Source organism: Mustela nivalis, assembly GCF_964662115.1.
Source record: "Mustela nivalis genome assembly, chromosome: 15".
In the NCBI taxonomy this organism is placed as follows: Eukaryota; Metazoa; Chordata; class Mammalia; order Carnivora; family Mustelidae; genus Mustela; species Mustela nivalis.
In genome coordinates this window covers 78,061,994-78,083,620 of record NC_139034.1, presented here as the reverse complement: position 1 = coordinate 78,083,620, position 21,627 = coordinate 78,061,994, and the positions used below count along the sequence as shown (strand labels likewise).

At 37.3% G+C, this 21,627-nt stretch overlaps 1 protein-coding gene across 1 annotated transcript in view; it reads right to left on the bottom strand.

Annotated features, from left to right (window-relative positions):
- Nucleotides 1-2,389: 2,389 nt before the first annotated feature.
- TM9SF2 (transmembrane 9 superfamily member 2) overlaps nucleotides 2,390-21,627 on the bottom strand; it is a 61,523-nt gene continuing 42,285 nt past the window's right edge. The window contains exons 11-17 of the mRNA XM_082700822.1: nucleotides 20,393-20,512; nucleotides 16,755-16,812; nucleotides 12,056-12,215; nucleotides 10,022-10,173; nucleotides 8,849-8,960; nucleotides 4,818-4,989; nucleotides 2,390-3,081 (exon numbers count right to left, since the gene is read on the bottom strand). Of these exons, the coding sequence (XP_082556948.1) occupies nucleotides 3,014-3,081; nucleotides 4,818-4,989; nucleotides 8,849-8,960; nucleotides 10,022-10,173; nucleotides 12,056-12,215; nucleotides 16,755-16,812; nucleotides 20,393-20,512 (842 nt within the window). The 3' untranslated portion in view covers nucleotides 2,390-3,013. The remainder of the gene's footprint in view (nucleotides 3,082-4,817; nucleotides 4,990-8,848; nucleotides 8,961-10,021; nucleotides 10,174-12,055; nucleotides 12,216-16,754; nucleotides 16,813-20,392; nucleotides 20,513-21,627) is intronic.

Below are 21,627 nucleotides of genomic sequence, written 5' to 3'. Positions count from 1 at the left end.
CAGAGAGCCCGATGTGGGGCTCGATCCCAGAACCATGGAATCATGACCTGAGCCGAAGGCAGAGGCTTTAACCCACTGCGCCACTCAGGCGCCCCTCCTTTGATAGCTTTATTTTTCTAATTGCCTGACCATTATTTAAATGTAAATGTGCTTACTGACAGGGGCGCCTGGGTGGCTCAGTGGGTTAAGCAGCTGCCTTCGGCTCAGGTCATGATCTCGGGGTCCTGGGATCGAGTCCCACATCGGGCTCTCTGCTCAGCAGGGAGCCTGCTTCCCTCTCTCTCTCTCTCTCTGCCTGCCTCTCCATCTATTTGTGATTTCTCTCTGTCAAATAAATAAATAAAATCTTAAAAAAAAAATGTGCTTACTGAGAAGTATAAAGAAAACTGGAATTTCTATAAAAAAAAAAAATTCGAGGGGCGCCTCGAATGGGTGGCTCAGTCAGTTGAGCGAATGCCTTTGGTTCAGGTCATGATCCCAGAGTTCTGGAATTGAGTCCTGCATCGGGCTCCCTGCTTGGTGGGGAGTCTGCTTCTCCCACTGACCTCTCTCCTCTCATGGTCTCTCTCTCAAATAAATAAAATCTTAGAAAAAAATTCTATCAAAACAGGAAGCTGACTGCTTTAGTCACTAAGCTGTTTACAGAAGGAAACAAAATTTAAACTTACCTCTAATCAACAAAACTAGTCTACCTCTGAATCCAACTTTTTATAAAACCTTTTGTTTAGTCAAGCAGCTTACCTCAACTGTACTTTAATAGTATTATATATAAAAAATTAAATATACTTCAACAGATGTAGAAAATACATTTGAAAGGAACTTCTCTGTCTTAATCTCTGTGTGAGAAGTTAAAAATAACTAGAGCTCCTTCACACTTCAAAACAAACAGGTTAGTTTTTTAAAAAAGGAAATCAACAGAATAATTGGGTAAGAGCCCAGCAAACTCACTATTCTATTTGTTCTCTCCTAAGCAGCAAGCACTGAGTCCCTAAAATACAAGATGAACATTCTTATAGGTATAAACAGACTAACGTTTCTGAAATCATCCCAAACTTCTCTTCACATATAAATGGACTTCAATTAGATGAATATGAAAGAGAAATAGCTATCTTTTCTTTAAAAGATCTTTTTTTTATTTAACTAGAGCATATTATGCTAAGTGAAATAAGTCAGAGAAAGACAATTATCACATGATCTCACTAGTATGTGGAATTTGAGAAACAAAACAGAGGATCATAGGGGTAGAGAGGAAAATATGAAACAAGATGAAACGAGAGAGGGAGACAAATCATAGGAGACTCTTAATCTCAGGAAACAAACTGAGGGTTGCTGGACTGGAGCAGGGTGGGAGGGAGGGGGTGGCGGGGTGATGGGCACTGGGGAGGGTATGTGCTATGGGGAGTGCTGTGAATTGTGTAAGACTGATGATTCACAGACCTGTACCCCTGAAACAAATAATACATGTTAATAAAAATTAATTTTAAAAATTGAGGCAATTCCCCATGACCAATTTGCTAATGAACTGTGGTTTCAAATTAAAAAAAAAAAAAAAGATTCACTTATTAGAGAGAGAGAAAGCACGAGTGGGAGAGAGGGGCAGATGGAGAAGTGGGCTCCCCGCTGAGCAGGGAGCCTGACATGGGGCTTGATCCCAGGACCCCGAGCCAAACCCAGCCGCTTAACTGAGCCACTCAGGCACCCCAGAAAGCTATTTAACTTTTAAGAAATAAAACTGTGAAATCCAAGCGAAGACAATGTAATCATAAAGAGGGAGATTTGCTAGTCATTGTTAATGTATAAACAAATACTGACTTAAAAAAATTAAAAATGGGGTGCCCAGATGACTCAGTCCATTGGGCATCCGACTCTTGATTTCAGCTCAGGTCATGATCTCAGGGTTGTGAGACTGAGTCTTGTGCCAGGATCCCCACTGAGCCTGAAGCCTGCTTAAAATTCACTCTCTCTCTCCCTCTCCTTCTGCCTCTCTCCCACTCCCTGCTCATGCTCTCTCTTTAAAATATTAATAAAGTAAACAAAATGATTGAGATTTTTATTAAAAAATAAATGAAAAATACTGTTTTGAAAAACAGGTAAAAATATAAATTCCTTAATGAAATGTAGCGAGGCCCATATTAACTGCTAGACTTACATCATTTATCTGGCCAGATACGCAAAACTAAAATTTCTATTACTGCCTAAGAGTGAAAAGTCTGATTTGTCACAAAGCCCAAGAGACTGGAATTTCCTTTAGATCAAGCAAGAAAGTGTTGCATGAACAGAAATCAGTAAGATTTGATAAAACAGTATAAACCATTTTAAAATAACACTGGTAAATAGATTGCTGTTTATAGGCTCTCCTTGAATATACAATAGGTAATGATGCAATGAAGACGTTTTTACAATATTTATTAAGATAACAAATTTATAAATTGAAAGACTCAGAGGCACATAGTTTAAAAGGCCAATACCATGGGAATAATGAAGTCAACACAGAAAAGAAGATATGAACAGTTACAACCAATACAAGATTTTTTTAAAAGCCACATCCCCCCAATAAACACATCATATGAATCATCCTTCAAAATTACCATGATAAAAAGTTATTTCCTTCAAAGAAAAATAATTCTTTCCACCTACCGAGCCTAGAAAATCCTATTTACAATGAGCTGTCCTGCATTTCATCAGTACTGTTTCATATGGCCTCCTCTATTCTGCCATTAGAAGTATTGAAAAATTTATAGCTATTGTATTTACAAATGCACATAATATTTAAATTTGCTCTTCACTGAGAACAACTGAATATATACTTAATCAAATCACGATACAAATGTTTTAGTGTTGAAAACACATTTTGTGGAGACAGGTGTATGGGAAGAAGTGTATTTAGAATTATGTTGTTTCTGAAGGATTACTAGGCCAATAAGTCTGATAAAACTCAAGGTAGTCACAAAAACAGGTCTTTGTTGATGAAGAATTTAATTTATTTCTGTTTTAACTGGACACACTGGCTTCTTCAGTCAACTTTCACCACACTGTATATTTTGGTAACAAACCAAAAGCATGCAAAGAAGCCAATTGTTCCTATAAAAGAAAAAAACAAAAATCAACACTTTTCCAGAGGAAAATTCATAATTTACACAAAAACACAGACTTAAAATGATTGATTCCTTACAAAAAGCCACAAAACTATAAACTATTACTTACCAGGCATAGATCCACAAGCTTTTTTGAAAAACATACAAGTAGTTCATATCAAATTTTTTACAGAATAGGACTTTTTAAACTTTAAGATTACCTAAGCTTTCTATAATATATTCTTCTCCTTATTACATGTAAGAAACCTGAAATTAAAAGATGAATAGGAAACCAATTTTCCTTTCCTATTTAAGAATATTTCATACAAAATGGAAAACTGCTATTAAAATTAATTCAAGGTATGATATGAACAGTTTAAAGGGATTATCAGATTTACAGAATAATTAAATGGGAATATTATCTAAACATAGTTATTGGGAATTGTCAGTTTCCAAAGAACTACAATAAAACTAAACTCAGAAAGTTTTTACGAAGTGTTAAAAGTGATAAATTAGAATAATAACAAAGATGCATCCCACTGTATAGGAGAGGTGGCCTGGCCTCAGAGAACAGAGCAGCTCTGTCAGCCCATTTCTTATTAAAACAGAGATAATTTGGGGGTGACTGGGTAGCTCAGTCAATTAAGTGTCTCCCTCGGCTCAGGTCATGATCTCAGCGTCCTGAGATTGAGCCCTGCATCGGCATTTCCTGCTCAGTGCGGAGCCTGCTTCTCCCTCTCTTTTTGCCCCTCCCCCTGCTTGTGCTCACTCTCTCTCAAATAAATAAAATATAATAAAACAGATAATTCGATCTGCCCTAGATAGAGTAAATGAGATGATTCATAAAAAAAAAATAATAAAATACATGTTTTGGTTTTCAAGTATCTTCCTCAGTCTAGATTCCAAAATATTTGAATTCTAGACAGATGACAAAAATGACACTCAGTTAAGTAAATGTCTAATGGGTACATGGCTGGCCGGTCAGCAGGATCAGAATGCAAACTCACTTTCTCTGACTTCAAGTATAGTGCCATTTTAAACCTCACCATACTTAGATTTGCTAAACATATATTCAGAGACTCTGTTTTGCAAAGAGTATTTACTTAATTGTGAACTGCCTACCGTATTTTCAAAAGCCAGAATTTTTCTCCCAGAATTACCCTCTGAGAATAATAAGTCTAAGTGCTGAAGAACACAGAAGGGGCTATACATATCCTTGCGTAAGCTTTACATTTAAAGTTCCAATGTGTTCACCGTTGTTTTAAATGTAATACAAAGAAAAAGTATAAGAGGACATTTTCTAAGTCAAGAGACTATATATGGGACATTAGTAAGGGATATTAAAAAATTATTGTACTCATTCATATAACTCATGTCCCTACAATGTGCCCGTCACTATGTCTGTTTTAGAAGACATAAAAATACATCTTTTGGATATTCAAAAGATCATTATTAAGGTTTGATAAGAGGCTGGGGCTAATTTTAGAAAAGCAATAGTGAAAACATAAATGTATTTAAACAACCTTATGCTTAGCAAGAACTTCTTCCCTTAGGTTCGGTTCCTTCAGCTTTGGTGTTACTGACAGACACCTCGCAGCAGGGCCTACCAAGCAACACTTAGCTGCACGGAGGGCTAAATACAGGAGTGCTGAGTAGCAGAAGCCTTCATTGATTTTATAAAAGGAAAATATAAATAAAATGCCTACCAACTTATTGACTAAAACTAATCATCTTAGGTCTTACCTGTAAAAAGAAAGAAGATCAAAACCATTATCATGGTATAGCCAAAGTACAGAATTGTACTTGCTGTTCCTGTGATCTGCAGTTTTGAGAAGAAGTAGTGCACTGCATATATTAAGAAATACACTGCAGTAAAGCCACTGGTAAGGAACGAACGCCACTGCCAGTGATAATCCTAGGTGGAGGAGAAAAAAAGAATAAGAATTAGTTTCCAATTAATAGACAATATGGAGCTGAGCAGAGTTACAAAGCAAACACAGCTAAGGGAAACAGCCCCCAAATCTAATTTCTGCTAACATTTCCAATCTTTTTCCCCTACTGAATTTTGCCCATTTTACTCCTCACTAAAGATGCTAAGAACCATCCCCTACTTTTGGAGGTGCTACTGGCTAAAAACATGCTGAAAACTCTTTTTTTTTTTTTTTTTTAAAGATTTTATTTATTGGACAGAGAGAGAGAGCAAGCAATACAAGTAAGGGGAGGCAGGCAGTGGGAAAGGGAGAAGCAAGCTCCCTGCCAAACAGAGAGCCTGATGAGGGGCTCAATCCCAGCACTCTGGGATAATGACCCGAGCTGAAGACAGAAGATTTTTTCTTTTTTGAAAGATTTTATTTATTTATTTGACAGAGAGAGACAAAGTGGGAGAGGGAACAAAAGCAGGGGAATGGGAGAGGGAGATGCAGGCTTCCCACCGAGCGGGATGCAGGGCTCAATCCCAGCACCCTGGGATCACGACCTGAGCCAAAGGCAGACGCTTAACCTACTGAGCCACTGAGGGGCCCCTGAGAAATCTTAAACGTACTTAAATGTACTTAAAGTACTTAACTGTACTTAAAATGTACTCTTCCCCCAAAAAAGCAATGTATAAGAGCTTACTTACATAGCTCAAAATGAATATTACTTATCTTACAATCTGGTCAGCTCTATATTAGGAAAATTATCCTATCAAGGCCTGGTTGAAATCTACTTTCAGTTACTACTAACAAAATTTAAACAAGGTCGATTTTTAAAACAGGTCTTCTTACTTTGACATAAAGTAGCTGGTAGCTTAGCAGGAGATCTTAAAAAAAAAAATTCACTTTTTCCTTACCCCTTGAAATATGTGAAAAATAAATATACTTAAAAAGTATACCAGCACAAATGAGAAAATCTTAAGGAATCCACACACAGAAACTATTATAGCAAATAAATTCAGCAAAGTTAAAGGGTCCGAGACTGAAATGAAAATCAGCTGTGTTTTTATATACTAACAATGGGCACTATGAAAAGGAAATTTAGAAAATAATTTCATGGGGTGCCTGGGTGCCTCGGTTGGTTAGGCAGCTGCCTTTGGCTAGGGTTGTGATCCCAGGATCCTGGGATCAAGCCCCGCATCAGGCCCTTGCTCAGTGGGAAGCCTGCTTCTCCCTCTCTCTCTGTCTGCCTCTCTGCCTACTTGTGATCTCTTTTTCTCTCTGTCAAGTAAATAAATAAAATCTTTAAAAATAATAATAGTAACAATAATAATTTCATTTACAACAGCATCCAAAAAGATACAACATCTAGTAAGAAATTCAACCAAGGATGTGAAAGACTTATATACTGAAAACTATAAAATAGGTTAAAAAAATAAATAAACAAAGACAACTGAAATCAATGAAAGACAGCCCATGTTCATGGACTGGCCGAGTCAATACTGTTAAGACGGCAATGCCCCCTAAAAATCTCAGAGTCAATGCCACTCTTATCGGAATTCCAATGACCTTTTTTGCAAAAAAGGAAAAGCTGATCCCAAATTCATATGAAATTTCAAAGGGTCCTAAATAGTCAAAATAATCTTCACAAAGGAACAAAGTTGGACGATTTACCCTTTCCAATTCCAGAATTTACTACAAAACTATGGTAATCAAAACAGTGTGGTACTAGCATAAGGACAGCAATATATACCACTGGAATAGAATTGTGAATCCAGATACAAATCCCCATATCTATGGGCAATGGGTTTTCCACAGGGTTACAAGACCACTCAATGAAGAAAGAATAGTCTCTTTAACAAATGGTACTGGAGGAGTGCCTGGGTGGCTTAGTCGTTAAGCATCTGCCTTTGGGTCATGATCCTATGGTCCTGGGATTGAGCCCCGCATTGGGCTCCCCATTCCCCCTGCTAGTGTTCCTGCTCTCGCTATCTCTCTCTCTGTCAAATAAATAAATAAAATCTTCAAAAAAGCAAAACAAAACAAAAAAAAAAGCAAGTGGTACTGGAAAAACTATATATACACATGCAAAGGCATGAGGAATTCCTAATTACCATAATCAAAAAAATTAACTCAAAGTGGATCGATGACCCAAATATATAAGCTAAAACTAGACACTCAGGAAAAAACAAAGAGGTAAATTTTCATTGCCTTGGATTTAGCAATTAGTTCTTAGATATGACAACAAAAGAAAAGAAAAGATAAATCAGACTTTATCAAAATTAAAAACTTTTGTGTTAAGGCCATTATCCAGTAAAAAGACAACCTAAAGAATGAGGGAGAAATATCTGCAAAAATATTCTTTCATTTATCTGACAAAGGTCTAGTATTTGTATTCGGAATATATACAGAACTCTTCTTGTTCAACAAAAAGATAAACTACCCAGTTTATAAATGGGCAAAGGATCTGAACAAACATTTCTCTGAACAAGATACACAGATGGTCAACAAGCACAAAAAAAGGATGCTCAACATCATTAGTCACTGGGAAATGAAAATCACAATCATAGTAAGATACCACTTCACACCTACTAGGATGGCTAGAGCTTTTTTTTTAAATAAAAAAGGGGGGGGGCAGCAACTGTAGGACGGGATGTGGAGAATGAGAACCCTTGTGCATTGCTGGTAAGAACGCAAAACAGTACAGCCACTGTGAAAAACAGTTTGGTGGTTCTGCAAAAAATTAAACGAAGAATTATCTATCATATGACTCAGCGATTCTGCTCCTATATACATACCCAAAAGAACTGAAAACTGGTACTCAAAACAAATATTTGTAAATGAATGGTCACAGCAGCACTATTCACAATAGCTGAAAGGTGGAAATAAACGTAATTTACATCAACAGGTCAATGGAAATAAGGAAATTGGGATACATCCATATAATGGGGTATTATTCGGCTATAAAAAGGAACAAAGTACTGAATCTTGAAAAGATTCTCCTAAAGCGAAAGAAACCAGACGTGAAAGGCCACATATTGTAGGATTCCATTCATATGAAATGCCCAGAATAGATAAATCTGTAGACAGAAAGCAGATTGGTGACTGCCAGGTCTTACATGGGGAGGAGGGTGGGAAATAACTGCTTAACAGGTATGAGGTTTTACTTAAGGGTGATGAAAATATTTTGGAACTAGAAAGAGGTGGTAGTTACACAACACTGTAAATGAATGTAGTAACTAGCACCCTGAATTGTTCACTTTTTAAAATGGTTAATTTTAAGTTAAGTGAATTTAACCTTAACTTTAAAAGAAAAGCATCTCAAGTTTAACAAAGTTAGATTTAATCTGCTGTATAGAAAACAATGATAAAAGAATAATTTAATACAACCCAGACCTTTAAAAATTAATTCTACATAAGAATGCCACCACATTGCCATGGATATAATTCATTATAATGTAATGTTATAGTTATAGTTATAACTATAACTAAATGTTTTAGTGAATTTTCCCACAAAGATGTTTACTAAATTTCCAGTCTAGAAATATCTATGCTTCATAAAGAGTATTAATTTTTAATTTAGATATTAAAAACTCAAAAATGAAAATTCAGCATAATGTGGTATTCTCAGAAAATTAACATTTGTAACCTGTAGCTCTAAATAAATATACTGAACTGAGATACTAAATCTTAATCCATTCCTAAAGAGGGCTACATCTGATTCAGAAATACAGGTTAATTTCTACCTTAATAAACACATATTTACAGAAATTATTTCAATTAATAGTTCAAAGTCACTTTATGCCAAAATTATAAATACTGTCTACAAATTAATGTAAAGTGGACATTGCCGACACATACCTCCGCACATAGGTGGAAATAGCAAAGCAGTATAGTTGCTTCTGAACATGTAATCACCAAAATGATAAACACCAGAAACAGGAAGCCAAACATGTAATACATCTGGTGTGACCTATAACAAACACATCAAGATTAAACTATAAACATTTTCTCTTTGATACAATAAATGACACAATCTCATGTTCCCTGAACTGGGAAATGTTTGCCTTTTATCCCAACTAGTCCAAGACAACAGATTCCCAGAGGTGTAGACAGTGACGGAGTAGGGGTTGGGCAGGGAGAGGAAAGGAAGCGGCCGTGTCATGAGATCACGCCTTCTCACGCCGGCAGAACCTGAAACTCTTACTCAAATACGCTTAGTCTAATTGTCTACCAGTGAGTCAGAGAAATTCAATAAAAAAATTACTGGACAGGCAGAGCCAAAGTAAAAAAGGGTTCCACTTGGTATATACTATTTCTTACTGTGTATGACAGAATCAGCTGAACTGTGAAAATGCTGTGACGATGGGGAAGGAAATGTGTTCTAATCGCCAAAAAGCTCAAATTCAGTTCTGACTTTCTGCTACTGCAAACCCTGGCATCTGCTGTAATGTGGCAACGCGATCAAATGATGAGGCAATACCACAGTGCACACCCCCTAATAACAGATTGGCTCCAAATGAGCACTACGAGTTCCTCCATGTAAATAAGAAACCATAGAATGAAAGAATCGGGGGTGAGTAAGACCTCCGAAGGTCATCTACCTCCACCCTTCTCCCAAGGCTTGCTCGACTCCCCTTCATCATGGGCTCAGAGTAGTCTCCCTCTGAAGCAGTACCGATTACTACCAAAGAACACAGGTTTGGAAAGACAGATCAATTTTCCATTACATGGTAGCTGTGTGACACCGACAGATCACTTAACATCCAAAGCTTCACCTCTCTTTCTCTAAAATGGAGATAACACCTACCTCACAGAGATCCAAGAATTCATAAGCACTCAATTAATAATAGGTGTTAACACTATTATTCCTTTTCTCACATGGAAAAGGTAACCTTTCGGCTCGTAAGATTTTTGATTACTAGAGAACAGTTCACATTTATAAGATACAAAGAGTCATCCAGAGAAAGAAAAGGAGAAAGCTAATACTACATATAATGGTCATGGGAATAAGAAGACTTCTTCCCGGCTTACCAGATACTGTTCAGGATAAAGAACAGTTGTATGAAGATGCAGCCGAAGGGCAGAATCCCTCCCATGATGATGCCCGGCAGTGGCTTGGTGTAGAAGGACTGCTCCGGAATCTGACGTGGGATCTGATTGGTTCGAACTGGGTGTTCAATGGCCTTTAGTAAAATGAAGAAAGCATTCACAGTTATGTGTCTGTTTTAAAAATTCTTCTCTATGTTAGTATTTGCCTGCTTTTTTTCTCAGCTTCCAATCTGACACTATCGCCAATACAAGTCTACTTAAGATCATCAAACTGAAATGTGTATTGAGAAGCAATGACCCAAACACGATCAGTACGATATTCAGTCTGTCCGCTGAAGCAAGCCACCACTGTTCCAGTAGCTATCCACAAATGGTTTTAGATGAAACAAATACACAGAAGGAGATAATAGAGTAAAAATAATACTTAAAACAAAGGTAGAGTTAGGTTTTCCTTTTTAATTACATACTTGGAAGGAATCAGCTAGTTCTCAAACTATTGTCCAGGTATACCTATTTGGCAATGTCATCTTTATCAAAATAGCTGAATTCTACTAAGACTTCAGAACATAAAGGCAAAAATGAACGGCTACATGAAGCTTTATGACCATAAGCTATTGAAAATACTCTCCCTTTCCTAACACCTGACACGGCAGTATAAAAATAAGTGAAACCTAAAGTACCTAAAACATAGCTGGGGGGAAAAAACGAGTACATAGGTAGAAATGAATTTTCTTGCAAAAACTGCAAAAACACACTTCCATAGTTTTTGTGACGATACAGGAAAAACTTAAAACTTGGTATTCTCACTGAGCTCACACTTCTGTGGACCAAATGATCTTCTAGCTATTCATGTGTACAGGTAGGGAATCAGCATGTCCTCCTCCTTCAGTGTTTGTATTTTTAACAGGCATATTTGCAGAATTTCAAGTACTTATTTATCCATGTAATCAAAAAAATTTTAAATCATGGTAGGTTACTATTTATGCTATAGAGATTTAAAGTAATAAATTAAATAAAATGCCAAAGAATTGAAAAATCTTAGAGAAGGCTGGCACGGTAGGTGCAGTGGAGACAATGAAGCCCTGACAGTTTCTTCCAGGCTGTTCTGGGCCCCCTTTACGAAGTGCACGAGAGTAATACATTATGATCCTTTTAACCTTGTGGACCAGATGAGTAAGGACAGTGAAGTGAGAAGGACAGTGACGACTAAATTCTCATTTTCCTGTTAGCCTGAGGGCAGAAGAGGGCAGCAGAGGCAGAGAAAGACTAGGGGGAAGGGTGGGGCGGAGCTCTGATGAGAATCTTCCATAAAATCAAGCACTAGCAGGAAAGCCATATAAAATTTATTGCAAAGCTACATGTTTAAAAAATGGCTACCGTCTCTTTCCAGTCACTTTCCCACAGCTTTCCTCCTAACCCATATTCTTGGTTTACTTCATTTTAAGTAATATAGAAACACCTAATGCTAAAGAAAAAATGCCATACTTTTAGGTTAGAAAAAAAAGTAATACAATTATTTTTAATGTTAAAAAGTTAAAGTTTTCATCAGTTTTAATTAGCATTTCATTTCCTATTGATCTACAGTTTACATTTACTTAGAAAAATTTGAAATCTAAGTTTACATATGTGACTTCTCCACCACAGCCCCAAAATACTATTTTAAGAATGACTGCAAGTCAGGGGAAAGGGGTAGGGAAGAGAGGTTGGTTGGGTTATGGATGTTGGGGAAGGTATGTGCAATGGTGAGTGCTGTGAAGTATGTAAATCTGGTGATTCACAGACCTGTACCCCTGGGGCTAATAATACATTATATGTTAATAAAAAAATAATAATTAAAAAAAAAAGAATGCAATCAAACTAAGAGGTCATCTATTTTCTATAAAATCCAGATCACACAGGATAAGTTCATATCTTTTAGATGCCTTTTTTTAAAGACACTTTTCTATCTTTTAAGGTGGGATATGCTAATTTCCATAGCTGAAATTTGTTTGAATAAATTAACACCTATAAACTTACATTCTTCTTAAAACCGAAGTATGCACCGATAAACGTTAGAGGCACAGATATGCAGAACCAAAGAGCCAAAATGGCAACCAGCGTTCCAAAAGGAATAGCTGCTGAAGATCCTTCTCCCCAGAGAATCAGATTCATTATAAAGAAGTCAGCAAATACAATCCTAAAAGACACAATAGGCTTTTGGGTAAAACCTGAGTCAGAAGCAAATGATACAATCCCAATCATATGTAATTAATATTATAATTTCTGTGTTATACACAAAGAAAATGAAATTGCTCAGTAATGGGGTATATGAATTTAAAACTTCACTAGAAATTGCCAAATTGCTTTACAGATTTTTCCGCCTGACTTAAACTCCCACTGGCAGTTTATGAAAGTTACCTCTTTACATATTTCATCATGCTTTGGATTGTCAATTTATTGTTTTCATTTGCATTTCCTGTTGACAACAGCCACTCGTGCTAATTGGCTTTATAGATATTATTTCTGTGACTTGCCAGTTACATCTATTGCTCATTTTTCATTTGGGTTGTACATCTTTTCCAAAGTTATAGATGTGAGTTATTATATATTCAAGCTACTAGTAATTCCTTGTTAAATATCTTATTCTCCAGTTTATAGCTTTTCTATGAACCCAAACCAGTGAACACATGTACTCAATTTTCGTTCAGTCTTTCTTCTGTGAGTACCTTTTATTTTTATTTATTTTTTAAAAAAGATTTTATTTATTTATTTGACAGACATAGATCACAAGTAGGCAGAGAGGCAGGCAGAGAGAGAATGAGAGAGAGAGGCAGAAGCAGGCTCCACGCCGAGCAGAAAGCCTGATGCGGGGCTCGATCCCAGGACCCTGGGATCAGACCCGAGCCGAAGGCAGGGGCTTTAACCCACTGAGCCACCCATGCGCACCTGTGAGTACCTTTAAAAAAACATGTCTGTAACATATCGTAATTGTTACTACACTCCCCACACAGAGTTTTTTTTTTTTTAAAGATTTTATTTATTTATTTGACAGAGAAATCACAAGTAGACGGAGAGGCAGGTAAAGAGAGAGGAAGGGAAGCAGGCTCCCTGCTGAGCAGAGAGCCCGATGCGGGACTCGATCCCAGGACCCTGAGATCATGACCTGAGCCGAAGGCAGCGGCTTAACCCACTGAGCCACCCAGGCGCCCCCCACACAGAGTTTTTAATGTGATTAGTCATCAACTTTTCCCTTTATCTTTGTGTACTTTAAGACAATCCTTCCTAACCTAGGATCATGATGATAACCTCTATATTTTCTTCTAATCATAATTTAGATTGTACCTGAACTGATCTTGTGTGTGACTAGTAACAGAGTTTCTCCCTTCATAGAGACAATTTTATCGGCATCATCTAATACTTCCTCTGGTTTGTGATGCCACAACCAGCATGCTTCCATGAATATCTGGTCTGTTTCCATGTTTCCTGTGCTAGCAGCCACAGCACATTGCCAACCCCCCCCTCCACTTGGTCTTCTCAGCAAGTAACATAGTGAATTTGTATCTCCTACTAGTTAATTAGTTTTGTAAGCCTGTCACCTGGATGGTCATGTTTTGACAAGTTTTTTCAGATACTGTGAAGGTTTTCTGTGACTAATACTCCTGTGAGTACAGTCCTCTTCCCAAACAACTACAACTACCAATAAAACAGTTAATTTGCGGGGAGGGTATGTGCTTTGGTGAGTGCTGTGACGTGTGTTCACAGACCTGTACCCCTGGGGATAAAAATATATGTTTATAAAAAATAAAAAAATAAAAATTAAAAAAAAAAAAACAGTTAATTTGCTATTGGTAGTGTTCAGTATCTTGGAATATCAGCGACATCTAGCCATACTGCCAAACCCAGCCATACCGTCAACCACTTATTAATTCTCTGCTTTTTGGCTGAAATTTGTTAATGTTCTCTGTATATAAATTACATCACAAATAAACTGAGATTTTTATTAATATAAGGAAGCATTTCTTTCCCCATTAACTTCTTTTCAAATATGAAAACAATGTTTACTAACTTCAAATGTCATTTTGTATCTACTGTAATAATTATATGCAGGTGTTTACATAAAATTATATAAAAAGTGGTACTTTTTAAAATTAAATATTTACTTTTGAGAGAGAGTGAGCGAGCGAGGGAGAGGGAGAACAGAAGCAGCAGGGGAATGGCAGAGGGAGAAGCAGACTCCCCACTGAGCAGGGAAAATGATGTAGGACTTAATCCCAGGATGCTGAGATCATGACCTGAGCCGACTGAGCCACCCAGGCAGCCCATTAAATGGTACGTCTTTTCCTAGGCGAACACCAATTCTCCCTGCCCCCTTGGGTTCTTAGTGCACTCCTGTGTGCTTTTCCTCTCTCTCCCTCTCGCACTACCTCACCATCCTTCTGATGAACACCTACTTCTAAGGGTGGGATGAAGAAGATAAATCAAGGAAGGGCTGATGAGATTTAAATGAATTGGCTTAGGATAACTTGTATAAAGCCAAAAATGATGGGTGTTTCAAAAAGAAAGTATCCCAATATTAGATAATGCAGAGACACAGAGTGAAGAGAAGAAAATGATTTCTAGATTTAAAAATGGGAATGTTGTTAGTAACCCTTAAAAAAAGTTTTCATTAAGGTGATGAGGAAGACAGACAGATGACATGGCTTTACAAGAAAAAAGGAATGCAGAACATTTTTTCAAGGCAGTTTGGTGGGAACATAAAAGAAATGATAGTAGAGGGAAAGATGCTTATGAGAAAAAGCTCTTTTTAGGATCTGGGAGGCCTTAGTATATTTGTAGGAGAGGAGATGAAACACACAAACAGAACACAGGGAAGGGGAGAAATAGAAGATGCCAGAGATTAAGAGGAATGTCTGAAAGGCAAGATTCTGAAGGAAATCACAGCTGACTTGTCCTGGAAAGAGACACTTCTTTAGTTGACAGGATGCAGTTTGAGAAAAGCATCGAAAAATCTGAATACAACATGAATGGCTGAGAAGCGCCATTCTTCACTGGAGGTAATTACCAAAAGAATCTTTATCCCAAACACGTAAAGCAATGCAACTGTGGTCACTCTTTCATTTCTGGCCTGCAAACGGAAGTACAGGTTTCTAAATTTAACCTTTGGCTTTCTTTGTTGCTGCTGATTGCTCAGAGGCTGGTTCCTGCCCACCAGAAATCGAGAGATGGGAAGATGGTAGGTTCTATTTCTAGGACCAGACATCAATCAGATTCTCTATATCAAAAGCTATCCTCCAAAGGGTCACAGTTATTGCTTGTTTTTTTACGTGATTGTTGGTTTTTTTAAATGCTTCCTACATATTACTCTACTTAATGGAATACATTCTAAATAAAGTGGTAATAGCTTCCAACATTTTCTTATCCTTGAATTATAGTTGACATGCTATATTAATTTCAGGTGTACAACAGTGATTTGACAATGTCTATCCATTGCTCAGTGCTCACCACGATAAAGTCACGATCTGTTATCATATAATGTTAGCACAACATTACTATGTTCCTTATGCTGTACTTTTCACCTCTGTTGCTTATTTATTTTACAACTGGATGTTTGTACCTCTTAATCCTCTTCCCCTATTTTGCCCATCCCCCTTCCCTCTCCGTTCCAGCAATCATCAATTTGTCCTCTGTATTTATGAGTCTACTTCTGTTTTGCTTGTTTATTTTCAGGTTCCACATATAAGTGAAATCTTATGGTATCTGACTTTCTCTGACTTATTTCACTTAGCATACTACCCTCTAGGCCCATCCATGTTGTCACTGATGGCGAGATCCCATTTTTTTTTTAAATGGGTAATTTTTTAAAAATTTGAGTAATATTCCATTGTGTGTACATGTGTGTATATATATTCATACACACACCACATCTTCTTTACCCCATTCATCTATCGATGAACACTTAGGTGGCTTAAAGGTGGCAATACTTTTGATAGAAATCTGAAAATGTTCACTTGTCTAAATTATGTTTAGGTGAAAACCTCTTTTTGTGACTTACATGGGCTATGAAACAGACTTTTAAGAAAAGGAATGTAACAGGGGTGCCTGGGTGTCTCAGTGGGTTAGGCCTCTGCCTTTGGCTCAGGTCATGATCTCAGTGTCCTGGGATCGAGTCCCGTGTTGGATTCTCTGCTCAGCAGGGAGCCTACTTCCCTCTCTCTCTTTGCCTGCCTCTCTGCCTACTTGTGATCGCTCTCTGTCAAATAAATAAATAAATAAAATCTTCAAAAAAAGAGAAAGAAACAAAGAAAGAAAAAAAAATGTAACAATTTCTCATATCCAAAGATACTTTTTCCAGGGATGCCTGGGTGGCTCAGTCAGTTAAGCGTCTGTCTTTGGCTCAGATCATGATCCCAGGGTCCTGGGACCAAGTTCCACATCAGCCTCCTTCCTAGGCAGGGAACCTGCTTCTCCCCCTGCTTGTGCACGCTCTCTCTGACCAATAAATTAAATCTTTAAAGAGAGAAAGAGAGATACTTTTTCCAGATATGGCAATGTACTAGTCCATGTGCAAATGTTTATCAAATATTCAATTTTTATCCCTTTCTAAAAAATTAAATTCATTTTCTAGGGTACGTGGTTTAGAGACAGAGAAGATTTAAGACTTAAGAGATCAAAAATTTGGGAACTAAATTTTATGACTATGTAAGAAAGTAAGCATTGAAAAGTTACTATTACTTACCCAGGACAAAGAAATGATGTCAATAAAACATTTGTTTTCCACTTCTCACCTCCAAAGGCTGTAGAAGAAAACACACAGACTTATCTTCAAAGCAAACCAAATGGCCATATATGTCTAGCATTAAACAAATTTTCAGACAGCACTGGGCACCCACTCGTAGAAAATCCCACTAGCAGATGACACACTAGCCCCTCCTCAGGTGATCTGATCAGAGATGCGTGTCACAGCACTGCCCTGGCTAAGCCCTGCTCTCAACATGTCTGCTTCAGCATCATAAATCTAACATTCAAAGGAAGGTTGTCAAGACCAGTTCTCTTTTAATTTTTTTTTTTTTTTTTTAATTTCAAAATAAGACAAACCTTTAAGCTCTAGGCCAGTTTCAATCCATGGGACTAGGTAGAGAAAGGACATACTGGGGATTCTCATTGACCTTGCAGCCAGTTTCAGAACTGGTTATGAAACTAGGAACCCTCTCTTAAACAAAGAAACAAACAAACAAACAAAAGAAATGCATTAAAACTAGGAACCCTCAGGCCTAAAGCGCAGTGCATTTAAATTTCTACAGCAGGTCTACATCTTTAGGAATCCTCTTGCACTGCACCTCCTGGTAGGCAGGCGTGGGAGATCAGTGGGTCAGATCAGGTGACTAAGAAGAGTGGAAGGGTTTTGGCCACTTCATAGAATTTGCTTATGCACTTTTTAATCTTTGTTCCTAATTTCGTTTCCCCACTTAAAATTTTTTTAAAAAAGTATATAGAGTAAAAAAAAAAAAGAAAGTACTCCTCCTTCTTCCAGTCTAAAAGTTCAAGATGAAAATAAATAAATAAATAAATAAATAAATAAATAAATAAATAAATAAATGTTGGAGATGAAACTGGCTGAGATATGACAACAGCTTTGATTTTTTAAGAAAAGTTTTAATAGTTTATAAGCAAGTGTAAGTACCACTTCCCCTACAATGAAATGACAAATTATATATGATTTGAATTCACAGCATTACCTACTGATAAACTACTGTGAAAGTATTAATTCTGGGTTTAACACAATTCCAATAAAAAGTCAAATAATATTTATTGAAACATAAGAAATGATGCTATAAAATGTAGTATTTTGCGACTGGGGCCACATGACAGCACCTCTCGGCAGGTTCTGCCTGACTCCTGTGCAGCTGGGAGATCTGAAAGACGGGGAGGAGTTAAAGAGGGCCGCGTCTGGGCCGAGCAGGAGAATAAGCTAGAACTCCCAGCACAGGGAAGAGCATGGGGTGAGGTCCTCAGTCAGATGTGAAGGTACACAGTCTGATGGAGGAACTGAAAAAAAGCCAGCAGAGTTGAGAGAGAGAGTGCTGCACAGGAGGCAGGGGTCCAATTGTATCTCATATGCGTTAAAACACACGTTGACACCTCCAATTCTCTGTCCTTTAGTGACAGATGAAAAGAAAGAAGAAAAAAAAACCACTGACAAATCCACCAAGAGTAAAACACAGACACACATACGTATAGGACTTCATGTTTTCAGGAGAGCATTATATCTGGCAAGTCTAACTAATACTTCTATTTGGGGTTGGGTTTAGCCAACATCACTTTAAGGATGTTTATGTAACCCAACCGTGTTCTATCTCAAACCTTATTCACGTCAACCTTAGCTCTGTCTCATCTTCCATCTTTTTTTTTTTTTGGTGAGTACTTTCTCCCCCTCCAGTTTATTATTGAAGTATAGTTAACCTAGTGTTTCATTCGTTCCAGGTGTAGAACATACTGATTCCACAATTCTACACATTACTCAGTGTTCACCATTATATAGTCACTGTCCCCCTACAACAGTATTACCAGCTACATTTCAGATGCTGTACTTTTCACCTCCATGACTTATTTTACAACTGAAAGTCTGTACATCTTAATTCATCTATTTTGCCCAAATCCCACCCACCTCCTAACAATAACCAGTTTGTTCTCTGTATTTAAGAGTCTACTTTTCTCCTCTGCTTTTTAGATTCCACATATAAATGAAATCATATAAAATATTTGTCATTTACTCTGCAAAGGGACAATACTATTTATTTTGGTGTAGTTCCAATTGTTTATTTTCGCTTTTGTGTGCCTTGCCTGAGGAAACATATACATAAATATGCCACTAAGGCTGATGTAAAAGAAGATTACACACGTTTTCTCTCTCCTAGGGGTTTACAGTTTCAGATCTCACATTCAGGCCTTTAATCCATTTTAAATTTATATTTGCATATGACTTAAGACAGTGGCCCTGTTTTCCCAGCACCATTTTAAAGACACTATCTTTTCCCCACTGAATACGCTTGCCTCCTTTGTCATAGATAAATTAACCATATAAATGTAAGTTTCTGGGCTTTCTATTCCGTTCTACAGATCTAGGTCTACTTTTGTGACAGTATCGCATTGTTTTAATTACTACAGTTTTGTAGCATTATCTGAAATCCTGGATTGTGATACTTTCAGTTTTGCTTGTTCTCCAGATTGCTTTGGCTATTCAGGGTCTTTTTTGACTCCATATACTTTAGGTGTCTTTGTTCTAGTTCTGTGAAAAATACTATCAGTATTTTGATAAGGACTGCACTGAATCAGTAGACTGCTTTGGGTCATATGGACATTTTAATGATATTAATTCTTCTAATCCATGAGTATGGTATATATCTTTCCATTTGTTTGTGTCTTCAATTTCTTTCATTAATGTCTTACAGTTTTCAGAGCATGAGTTTTTTACCTCCTCTCTGTCATTTTAAATTACAGATTACCTAGGAGATCATCTCAACAGACTCAGGATTCCATGGCAAATGCTGGCATTCACTGACCCTGGCAAAATTGCTTTCCAAGTCATCTAGTTATATCCCATCCTTACCCTGTGGTCCTGATGCTTTTTCCATTGAACTTTATTTTACGTTTAGAAAGCAAGAATACAAGAGGTTGCAACTAATTATAAAAGCAAATTAAATTATGTCAGGGTTCTTTAGCATGACCTCTCTTAAGAAAGTTATTACTATATACATTACTTATTTTAGCTAATAAACCAGTGATACTCTGCAAAGGGACAATACTATTTATTTTGGTGTAGTTCCAATGGTTTATTTTCGCTTTTGTGTGCCTTGCCTGAGGAAACATATACATAAATATGCCACTAAGGCTGTGGCCCTGTTTTCCCAGCACCATTTTAAAGACACTATCTTTTCCCCACTGAATACGCTTGCCTCCTTTGTCATAGATAAATTAACCATATAAATGTAAGTTTCTGGGCTTTCTATTCCGTTCTACTGATCTAGGTCTACTTTTGCCTAGTAAGTATATTATCTTCCTTTATTAGTCTATATACATTTCTATGTATGTAGCAAATCTAAGTTGTTCAAACGTCTTTATGTCAAAACTTAAACGTAAAAGAACAGAAGAGATGATGGATAAGCAGCGCCTAAATTTGCTTACCTCATTGTATAAACATTTTTTAACAAATAAAATCTAGGGATGGTCATCCATACCACAAGCTTCTTTTACATAAAGATATGTACCTATAATACATATTATTTTAAGAAAATCACCTACTGGACACCTAGGCTCAGGTATAGTGACGGCACAGGTAAGATTCCTGACCCAACAGTCAGGGTGGCTCTTACTTACACTTATAAAATCTGGCAGCGACATAGCCTGCAGGAGTGCCCAGAAGCACCCACAGGACCACAGCACAAGTCATCAGTGCTCCTCTGTTGGCAGGTGACAAAAATCCCAGGCAAGCAAAAACTGAAAAATAAGTGATTTTAAGTTATGCATTTTATTACTGTTTCCTTTCTGAAGTGATAGGAGACCCCTTTCTTTTTTAAACAAGAAACCAAATACAATTTCATGAATACACTGTCTTACCATATGGCCACACTAAAGTGTAGCAATATTTTAAGGTACTTTATTAACGGGATAATAAAGAAAGCAAACTCTACTTTGGATATTTCTTGTTAAGGTCCGTAAGACCCCAACTTTCCTATTATCAGGGAAGGCTGACTGGATACCCATGAGTGCTTTCAGCTCTTCCGAGTCAAGTATAGCTTGCTTTTTTTTTTTTAAGATTTATTTTTTTAGAGAGAGAGAGAAGGGGTGGGGGGAGAGAGCATGAGTTAGGGAGGGCCAGAAGGAGATGAGGGGAGAGAAGCTGGGGGTGGGGGAGAGTCTCAAGCAGACCCCGTGCTGAGCAGAGTTGATCTGGGGCTCGATTCCATTACCCTGAGATCATGCCCTGAGTTGAAACCAGGAGTTGGATGCCTAACCCAACTGAGTTACCCAAGTGCCCTGTCAAATATAGCTTTTAAAAATTGATATGAATAAAGATGGTCTCACCATGAAATAGTCCCAATTTGTTCCCTTTAAAATAATACTGGGAGTGTCAGTGCCTGGGTAGCTCAGTTGGTTAAGTGTCTGCCTTTGGCTCAGATCCTGGAGTCCCAGGATCAAGCCCCAAATATGGCTCCCTACTCAGCAAGGAGTCTGCTTCTCCCTCTCCCTCTGCTTGAGCTCGCTCTCTCGCTCACTCTCTCAAATAAATAAAATCTAAAATAATAATACTGGGTCCTCTGGGGTGAAAAATACCTTGTAACATTCAGACACAAAAGACCGAATCTAATCAATGAATAAAACAAGAGAACAAAGATTTCATAGTACCATTAGCTTTCTGAACACAAGTTAATAAAGGACTTGGTCAATGATCTGGGGGAAATTCTGGTTTCTACCTTTCTTTAGTTGGTTGGTTTTATTTGTTCTTCCTTATATAACCCACCTGACTAATAAGAATAAAAATGCTATCTTATTATTTGTAGTGATTCCTGGCTTTAAGCTGGGATTCAGAAGTTATGACTTTGCTCAGAAAG